General features: G+C 32.1%; 2 protein-coding genes and 1 long non-coding RNA gene across 5 annotated transcripts in view; 1 reads left to right on the forward strand and 2 right to left on the reverse strand.

Annotated features, from left to right (window-relative positions):
* LOC105564424 (probable G-protein coupled receptor 158) overlaps positions 1 to 10386 on the forward strand; it is an 85727-nt gene that overhangs the window by 31967 nt on the left and 43374 nt on the right. The window lies entirely within an intron of this gene.
* Positions 1863 to 5357, reverse strand: LOC105564422. Of its 3 annotated transcripts, XM_012016772.1 has the most exons (5): positions 5055 to 5357; positions 4775 to 4942; positions 4158 to 4404; positions 2437 to 2757; positions 1863 to 1997 (listed from the first exon to the last, which is right to left on the reverse strand). In XM_012016772.1, the coding sequence occupies exon 4, from the start codon at positions 2732 to 2734 to the stop codon at positions 2456 to 2458; it is 279 nt and encodes a 92-aa protein (XP_011872162.1). In that variant the 5' UTR covers positions 2735 to 2757; positions 4158 to 4404; positions 4775 to 4942; positions 5055 to 5357; the 3' UTR covers positions 1863 to 1997; positions 2437 to 2455. The 3 variants fall into 3 exon arrangements, 1 of the variants encoding a protein (XP_011872162.1); XR_001009123.1 differs by lacking the exons at positions 1863 to 1997; positions 2437 to 2757 and adding an exon at positions 3527 to 3648 and having other exon boundaries at positions 4154 to 4404; positions 5055 to 5342; XR_001009122.1 differs by lacking the exons at positions 1863 to 1997; positions 2437 to 2757; positions 5055 to 5357 and adding an exon at positions 3527 to 3648 and having other exon boundaries at positions 4154 to 4404; positions 4775 to 4948.
* Positions 5949 to 7179, reverse strand: LOC105564421. The gene is made up of 3 exons (XR_001009121.1): positions 6938 to 7179; positions 6656 to 6874; positions 5949 to 6091 (listed from the first exon to the last, which is right to left on the reverse strand). It is a non-coding gene; the product is annotated as an uncharacterized LOC105564421 (long non-coding RNA).

Genomic DNA, 10386 nt, shown 5'->3' on the forward strand with positions numbered 1-10386 from the left:
CGACTTTATACCTTCGGAAATAAGCACACACATTGTCACTCTTTTTACTGCGCATCTACTATTTATAACTTCATGTTCTCCTGATTATACGAATTCCATTAACGTAATGGAAAAACTGATTATAAACTAGCGCATATTTTGTGTACAAGCTGACAAGCTCAATAATACATTGAATATACACTCGTCCCTCGATTTACGCGGAGTATTTGTTTCACGTAGTTTTTCATGTGGTTGGGAAATCGCATAAATGGAATCTGTCAGTACAAAAAAAAAACGTAAGAAAAAACCCTATATATTATGATGTACGTACTAAGGCTAGTATAACACCATGCTTCTCCGGCTTATTATTTAATTTTAATTTCGTTTTCTGTGTATACAGAGGGATTTTTATACCGCACGAAAAATCGCATATAAAAAGTATCGCGCAAGTTGCAGGATAAGTGTACATATCGAAATAATTAAGCTTATAAAGTACAATGTATAATATATGAAACTATCGAAATTTTATTAATAGACAGAATATTCATATTGTAGAAATATATCTGTGTGCTATTTTGCTACTATATATAATACACTGTTGCTATGACATTTTGAAACTTCGTATCGCATATAGCTTTCAACTGACATACCTGAAAAGCTGAGTTTCTGCAAATATTTGCAAGCAGACATTAAAGACGCGTTTCATATTTCTGGAAGGAATCTGTTGCGAGCTAGAATGTATAGTTTTTGATAAGCATTGTTCTGCAAAGGTATTGTTCAAAAATGGAATTATATCTTTGAACGGAGTTGTTAATGTCGAGGTTTTTTTGTCTTTGTTAAACGATTATTGAAGTTGAGGTAAATATGTGAATATGCTCCTGTCCAATGCCGCGTTATTACCGTTTCACGCTCTTATCTGAGACTACGTGAACTACGTTCTTGATGTAAAGTAGAAATTCCACGATCAAATGCAATTACATTGATGGGTCATAACGTTAGTAATAAACGTCAATTTTACATCACGTAATGCTATTTAAATTAAATAATTCCTGAGATACATACATTTTAATGGTTAATTTATTTATTGTGGATCATACAGTAACACAAGAATTGGAAGATCGTGGCATTAATACTTTTATTGATGAAAAAATCAACAGTATAAATGAAAGAATCCACAATATAACGCAACAATTAACATAAAAGACATTAACATTGCTGATATTTCTTCTTTTGTAGTACATATTGTTTTTTATTTTTTAACTTGGCACGCCATTTGAATCGGAATAGCGATATGTTTGTAGTATGTACGTGATTATTTATTTATGTTCAGGATTTTATAATAACTTGAGCTTTTTTTACTTAGAGTCACGGAAATAAGAATTCTTTTCTATTCTCTCTCTCTCTCTCTCTCTCTCTCTCTCTCTCTCTCTCTCTCTCTGTTTTTAATTTCTTCATCGTTTACAACCAATACAAAATGCGATATGCCACTTGTACATGATTGTTTCGACAGATTATCCATATTGCTATTTTTCTCTTCAATACTCATTATATTGCACATTTTTCTTTTTTTATACAAATTTTATTACCGTTACATAAGAAAAATTACTTATGAACAAGTATTATGAATCAACATATTTTCTTTTAAATTAACAAAACATGATAATTGTTGAGGTACGAATTGAAGGATAAATACATTAATTAGGTAAGGACTTCCATATATTTCGAATATTTTAAAAACCATTTGTCAATTATAAAAAATAATTACACCATAGTTATTAAAGAAAAAAACAGGGAGACTAGATTCCAAAATTGAATTGAATTATTTATTATAATAAAGGCAAGGAAATTTATTATATAAGGGATTTACAAAACAACGCAACATCTAATATTAACAACAATATATTTTTTTATAATTTATTGTAGTAGCTTGTATATTATTGTCTTAAATTGGTCCATCGCCTACATAAGATTATTCCGCAAGCTTAGAAAGTCTATAAAAGTCGTTAATAATCTTGAATCTGTAAAAAAAGATATACAATATCAAAGGAAAATATACATATAAAATATAAAATATAAATGTTAAAAAATGCTAGAATATATTTCTTTAATATATACCTTGATATTTAATAATTTTTCTCGGTAAATAATATATTATAAAACCTTATTCGTTTTCATTGAATATGTAATGCTTAGAATATTAAAATGAATATAGAGGAAAGTAAAGAATGTAAAACATTATATATTTAATGATTTAATTCAATTTTAATATGTTTATATATAATTTCTATCACTGAAATTAATTTTCGTAGCAACTTGAATAATATTCGGCCACAGAATTTGCTCGTAGTTTGCATGAAATTTCATTTGATTGACGCGAGGGAAACCATATTTGTAGTTCTGTGCTATTCTTGTCACAATTGGAAATAAGTTTCGAAATGTTAAGTTGGTTGTAATTACCTGGAAACTGCTGTCATCATTACAACAACTTGCGACATACTCCGCGAGAATTGCGTTTCTGTCCAGAAGGACAATCAAGTTTCAAAGTCCTCGACGGAAGGTTTATGAAATGACGATGGAGAGGATAGCTGGTATTAGTTCCAATACCTGATGACGCTTCTTTAGTCTCATGCTCAGTTATGTTAGTGTAGTCAGTGTGTGGATATCCGGATGTAGCTGGTTTACATGTTCCCAGTGGTATCACAATAGCTGCTATTATCGCGATTATCAAGAAAACATTAAGAGATGCTTTCATCATGCTGCCAATTTTTCCTTTGTGATCTAAAAAAAGAGAATTCAATTTTAAATATAATTCTTGTTTAATTTCTTATTCTGTCGAAATTTTAGAGTTCTTATTTTATAAATTCCTCATTTTATTAATGCTTTTTTATACGTGTTATAAGTATTTTTGTATCTCCTAATTATCGCACGTAGTTGTTTAAATGTTTAGAACTTTATGACTTTATTGTTTTAGCTTTTCATTTATTTCGATCCTTTGAAATAAAGACACTCTTCTCCTTTTTTTCCTCTCTTCCTTTGTCTTTGTTCTAATTTCTTCGTCATTTACCACAATGACCACAATTACCAATCTTACCACAATTTCTTCAGAAAATTCGATTTGTTGCCGCACCCGATCGTTTCGGCAGGTTAATTCGTATTGTTATTTCTGTCTTCAGTGCTCGTTATATATATTCCATATTCTTTCTTATTTACAAATTTTATTACCACTATATAAAAAAAACTGGTTACAAACTGGTTTTATAAATCATTCTACCCTCTTTTAAATTGACAACAAATTATAATTGCTAAGATACGAATCAAAGGTTAAATATGTGAATTGGTACGGACTTCTCGGAATGTTTTAAAAGTTTTTCTTTGTCAATTATTAAAAAAAATGATTAAGTCGGATTGAAGAGAAAAACATTTTCTAAAGATTGGATTAATAAATTGAATTAATTTATTAATTATAATATAAAGAATTTACAAAATAACGCATCTAATATTAGCATAAAAATTGATATATTTAAAAAATCTATATTATGTATGTATATTCCTGCATATATTGTTTTATATATTTTTGTATATATATATATATTTCTGTCTTACATACAGTTTCTCATCACCTACATTGGATTATTTCGCAAGGTTACAATTATAAAAGACGTTGGCAACCTGTAAAAAAATATAGAAATCAAAAATATATAAAATATGAATGTAAAGAGATATTGGAATTTCTGATGGTAATTTTTAAAATTATTAATCCTTATAATATTTATATATAATAATATATAATGATATTATAATATACATTTCAACTGTTGACAATTTTTCTTAATAAAGTTCTATATCGAAACTACTATTTTTATTATCTATTATAAACATTAGAATATGTAAAATATTAAACAGAATATAAAATGAAGCAAGAGAATGTAAAAATTTATTCAAATAGCGTTCAGTGGCTTAAGCTAATGTACTAGCGTTACTTTAACATTTCTACGTTTAATAACTTTAGCTGTTGAAATTTGTTTTCCTAACAGCTTGAACGGTATTCGCATATAATCTGTTTGTTTCTCACAGCTTTGCATTATGTTACTGAAAATGTTGGCGTGATTATGTTCAGAGGCTTATGCCGCCTCTCTGTTAGGAAATGGGCTTGAAATATTAAATTGATAGTTACTTGCATGTCTTCCTATACCAGCCTCCGGCACTTCCCGTTAACTTTTTTCTGCCCCTGTGGGCAAGTTGGTCTTAGAGGAGTGTCTATGAAAGCAGTTGGTTGAATGACGACGTTGTTGCCTGCTTTAATACGTTCAGTTGTGGACATACATGCTCCTAGTGATATCACTATGGCCATCATTAGCATGATGGCCAGCGAAACGTTCAGGAATATTTTCATCGTGCTACGAAAATTTTAATATTCCACGTGACCTGAAGGATACAAAATTAAATGTCATATGTCGTTTATCCGTTCCTTTATTTTTACGAATAAGTTTGATGGTAATCTTCCATCTTTTCTATTCTTCTAAGTTTCTCGAAATGTCTTATTAAGATCTCATCGAATGCTTAAATACTCGGATGCGCTGAACTTTGTACATCTTTAATTTCTCTATTTATTATGTAGAAAGGGAAGAGTGCCAATGTGAGCCACAATTGGGAGCCTTCACAACTTTTTGGAATATTCTCTATTTATCTTTTTGTATATAAAATATAAAACAACTTTATAGAGAGCTTTCCGTTTCGTTCCTCTCTTTATTTTTCCGTGACATATTGTTTTCGACCTTTTTACCAATTTACTCACTGCAATTCGGATCTTTGGCACACACTTTATCCTTTCGACAAACAAACTCGCAATATTATTCCTTTCCTGTACGTCTCTCCGCTATTTATAATCCTGTTCTTCCTTATTGCGCAGGCTTCATTATCATTTTCTGAAAGAACCGGTTATGGACCAGTATATCCTCCTTTACTAAAACAAGAAGTTACAGAGACAGAACTTGGCGTCACAAACGAAGGTCAAATAATTATCCATGTATATTTCAAACTCAGAAATTGCGTTTTATTAAATGATAGAATCATACTTATTGTTGGAGGATTACACTGAATGTGTTGATAATTATCTATAAGCCACTATGGCCATGGTCAAGCTGCCGCTGCAAACGCTTCGAAGCGTTTCTCCTCTCTTTCTATCTTTACTAAAAGAAAAGAGAAGAAGAATACTCCGTAACATTTGAAGCGACAGCTTGACCGCAGCCTATATGTATTGATATGTAAACAATTGAAGTGTGATAAGGTTTGCTATAGAAGTTTAGTTATTGTGTTTTATAAAAATTAAATAACCAATTTAATCGATCCGTTTATCTTTATTTTAGCAAATGCATATTTAAAGAAGTTTATTTTTCTTCAATTTTCTCCCTCCCCCCCCTCTCTCTCTCTCATCTTTTGAGATCCGTGAATCACGATGTGTGTCAAGTATGTGCAGCCTACAATGGTCGCGAGACAAAGCTCGCCACGATCCGGCATACAAATCGACAAATGAATATAAATGGAAGCTGAAATGTGAAAATATATAAGCATCTAATATTTTTTGCAGCGTGCGTGTGTGTACTGGATGTTTAGAGATATTCTCTAGATGAGATTAAATTTTACTATCAAATAGATGCGACTTTTTGAAAGATAAAATTGGCATCTAGAAAAGTTAAAATTATACGAGGAAAAATCATGTGAAAGAATATATAATGAAGCAAGATAACTCATTCTGTGCTCTCATGCTTGACTAACTGTATTCCTTTTTAATTTTTCAATTTTGCCTTCAACATCTGCGAACTAATGCGTTATGAGATAATATAATTTAATTTCTTGCATAACACAACAAATTTTAGGCTGAGGAACGCACAGAATTCATGCGATCCTAATAATGCTGTCAGATATCTTAATCAACTATATGCGCGCATAATTTACAACGTGTGAGGCTGTTAAAATTAACAATGTGAATTTATTGAAATCCTGCGGATACAAAATACAGAATATTTTCATCCTTCTGTCGTTGCTACGACATTTTCTACGGTCTCGCTTTTAGCTTTTAGCTGATATTGCTGAAATGTTGATATCCATGAACCTGCAAATAGACATAAAATACACATGTACTTTGGGAAGGAATCTGTCAAAAGCTGGAATGTATAATTTTCAGAGATACAAAATTTGCACTTTAAACAAACTCTAAAATAATATTATAAGCTCAATTCGCAGTTTATTAAAATGGTATGATTATTTCTTTTACATTTTTATATGTTACTTAATTTACTATAATTTTATAGAAAAATAATATTTAAACGTATGTATTTAGTTGACTATTGTTAATTAAAGCTGTAACATTTAAAGCTACCGACGTTCATTACGTTCATTAGTGTATTAAATAAACAGCTAATTTAATATATTTATTCTCTGATTATTAAGGAAAAGTTATGAGAATGTAGTGAATAGAAATATGCGTGGAATATCCTATTAATGTAAAATTAGAAACATTCGCACCGGAGATGTCATACAAATTTGTTGCGCGTTGATTACGAATCTAGAGTATGATTGCGCGTGATTTAATTACATACGTTTGTAATCTATGCTCTATTTTCGAAGATAATTCGTTTTAATAGGCCCAAATCCATTGAAAGTAACAGTTACCTACCTGTGTCTCTCGGTCATTATGCGGGCGTGCGACATTTTCCTCTGGAATCCAGTTTCTGGCCTACCGAACATGGAATTGGAGTTGTTCTTCGAGGAAACTCTACAATACTTTTTAGAACGATATCGTTATGTCGTTCTTCCTCCTGAGCGACTATCGATGATGCTAAGATTAGCATCATCGTTGTAAATATTAACAAAATACCCACGAAGAACTTCATTTCTAAATGGTGCAATAATTCTTAAAATATATACAAATCAAAGTGCAAGATAAAAATCTCCGTACCTCTAATTTCGTATCTTTACCGCTTTCTCGATTCTCTTTTCTTGACTTCTCTTGACTTTGTTCGTAATTTATGCGAAATCTTCGAACCCTTCTCACTCTTAATGCCTCTTTACTCCACTTATCTCGGCGAGTATCTTACCGCTTCGCTGTCGCGTATTTCCTATTTATACTTCCAACGATGCACTTTGCTTCATTGCAATAAAAATTTAAATCGTGCAAATTAAAAGTGCACTAGTTATCGTAATCAAAATTTACCGATATCAATGCCGTCAATAAACATAATACTTGGAACGCGCCATTACTTTCCCGTTTCAGCCAGAAATAATTAGTTAAATCAACGACATGATGTGTCGATAAATCGTCAATATCAAATACCGGTTAATATTATTTTCTCTCACTTCTGATATCATCATAATTACATAATATACACAATTTTAATCTAGCAATTGCGTACTGTTTTATGAGACTTTATCGTCTTTTATCTAACTCTACATCGAATCAACGCGAAGTCGGAGAGCGCAAAATATTCGTATGTGGAGAGTATTTGGTTGAAAGACACAGAAATCTTATAGAAATATTCACAATTACTTAGTTAATATAAAAACAATTATGTTTACGTAAAACAATGACCAAAATATTAACCAATATGCGATATCGGCCAATTACACTGTGCAACAAAATTTTGGTCATGATCGCGCCTCATTTTGAAACCTATTCGGCTCACATTCTGGTGCCAAAAGAAACCCGAAAACGCTTTTCATTCTCCTAGGAAAATAGGATTCTGTCCAGGAGATCAAATTTATCATTTTTCTCACATTTCGCTACATTTCTGCCAAAAATACGATACGGCTAGTCTTGTACTGCCGGTTGAGGGTCTATTTCTAGTCAGGCTAGTAGCCAAGACCCAAACGAATCCAACAATGTACAGAAGTCGTGGTTTTTGAGTATAACGTACTGTTAAGGGGCCATTTTAAAAGAATAAGTAGCTGCTTCCAGCGCCTGACGAACAGACCGGGAATGTTCAAAAGTATGAGATGTGATGACAACAAAAAACATTGGAAAACAAGTAACCATTTTACAGACTGCAAATATTAAATTGCGTTTAATTTTTGCATTTTAACAGTTGGTTTAAAATGCAAAAATTAAACGCAATTTAATATTTGCAGTCTGTAAAATGGTTACTTGTTTTCCAATGTTTTTTATTGTCATCACAAAACACACATCTCATACTTTTGAACATTCCCGGCCTGTTCGTCAGGCGCTGGAAGCAGCTACTTTTTCTTTTAAAATGGCCCCTTAACAGTACGTTATGCCCAAAAACCACGACTTCTGTACATTGTTGGATTCGTTTGGGTCTTGGCTACTAGCCTGACTAGAAATAAACCCTCAACCGGCAGTACAAGACTAGCCGTATCGTATTTTTGGCAGAAATGTAGCGAAATGTGAGAAAAATGATAAATTTGATCTCCTGGACAGAATCCTATTTTCCTAGGGGAATGAAAGGCGTTTTCGGGTTTCTTTTGGCACCAGAATGTGAGCCGAATAGGTTTCAAAATGAGGCGCGATCATGACCAAAATTTTGTTGCACGGTGTTACCGCTTGACATCGAATTGACGTTGGTTTGACTAATCAATTCTGACTCGGGTGTAAATGTCTGTGAAACTTTAATGCAAGTAGAGCGTCCACACGCAATTCTAACAATCTGATAAATAATATGCAAAATGCTTAACCTCGCACACGTATGTTTCCTACGACTTTCGCCCGAGGCTATAACCCTGTCAGCTACAGACCAACTTGACAGGCTGGCATCGATCTTGACATAGTTAAAGATGTCTTTAAAAATAATCTTTCGTTGATCGATAGAAAATAGGTCGCTGTAGGTACATGTCGGTAAACAACTTTACGTCTGAATAAAAAGATTGAAAGGCAGATATACAGGCTCGTATTTTTGTATTTTGCCGCACATTCGGCATTAAAATCGACTGCTGGCGTTTATTTCGTGCTGACAATACCATCGTCGCATTTAGACCAATAAATGTCAAAATCGGATAATATATTATAGCTGACCCAAAGGACGCGCTGGTAACAGGACTGATGTGCACACGCAGCCATTAATAACATTTTATTCAATAATATTTGTTGTAACTTTTTTTTTATACGCAGCAGAAATTATTACAAAACTATTAGAGAAAAATCGGTTCCAAATTCGAAAATCCATTTGTCATTTAAATTTCAATACGTAGTGACGTGCGGTTTGTACAAACGTACAACTCTGTGGGTTGCTTTTTCTATTCATTGTCAGACTTTGTTGATGCACATACATGGTTTTTATTTTATACATAAAAATGAACATAGAAAAGACATGGAAAGATAAAAAGTTTCTTATACGATATATTAGGCCTCATAGCGCGATCGCGATTCGTCGCGTAATCAATGACAATAATACAAGAAATAAATAATGTACATTGATAATCCCATTGCTTGTGAAATAGGTTCGTTCCTTCGATAACGCAGAGCAGACAAATAGCTTGGCCAATCTCCCGTCACGCGTTGTTACGATATTTCACTGCTGATATTTGTAGCTTTCGGATGACGCTGCTCGTATCGTTGAATCTGTAAACGAATATAAAAAATAGCAGCTCACGAATATAGTTTTTGTCCGTCGATATAAAAGAAGAATTATGTGTACGGGGCTTTAAATTTTTTCATATTTTCCTTTATAGACACCCACACACACACACACACACACACACACACACACACACACACACACATACACAGCATAAATTTTGTTCTATTGGTGTATGCAGACAGCTATGGAATGTGAGTCAGGATAATACGAAATAAATGATAATCGCTGAAATAAATGTGGAATATAGGCGGGAGTGTTCCGGAAAAGGAAGCGAAAATTCATGCTTTTCCTAGGGATAATTCCGATATCAAAAGTTTGAACGGGAGACATAAATTTTCACTGATAAAGGCACGTTCGAAAAGCGGATTCAAAAATACACACCAGAGATATTTATATTTTAAAATTAAAAATTTTTGCAAAGTAACATAACAAGAAATTTAATTCTATGTGGTAAAAATAATGATTTTTTACATAAAAAAAGGTGTTGAAGTTACTTTTAAGTTTATATAATAAGATGTAAATTTAGAAATTTGCGATCAAGTTACGTAATATTGAGTTAAAAGAATACTATAAGTAATGGTGTCTTATAAAATTTACGATAGTAAAAGTAGAAGCCAAATATATTTGTCGAAAAATCTGTTGTCGAAATATCTCATAAGATTAATGGTACACTGTGTATAATATAGCAGAGATGAATAATTTATCCGAAAACCAATTTATCTTCTATAATACTGTAATATGGAATTTAATGTGGCACGCATCTTTATTTTTTTTTTATATTATTAGCAATATCTAATAAAAATATACACCTCTTATA

This window comes from Vollenhovia emeryi, unplaced genomic scaffold, assembly GCF_000949405.1.
Source record: "Vollenhovia emeryi isolate VEMERY1.0 unplaced genomic scaffold, V.emery_V1.0 DF939165.1, whole genome shotgun sequence".
Lineage (NCBI taxonomy): Eukaryota > Metazoa > Arthropoda > Insecta > Hymenoptera > Formicidae > Vollenhovia > Vollenhovia emeryi.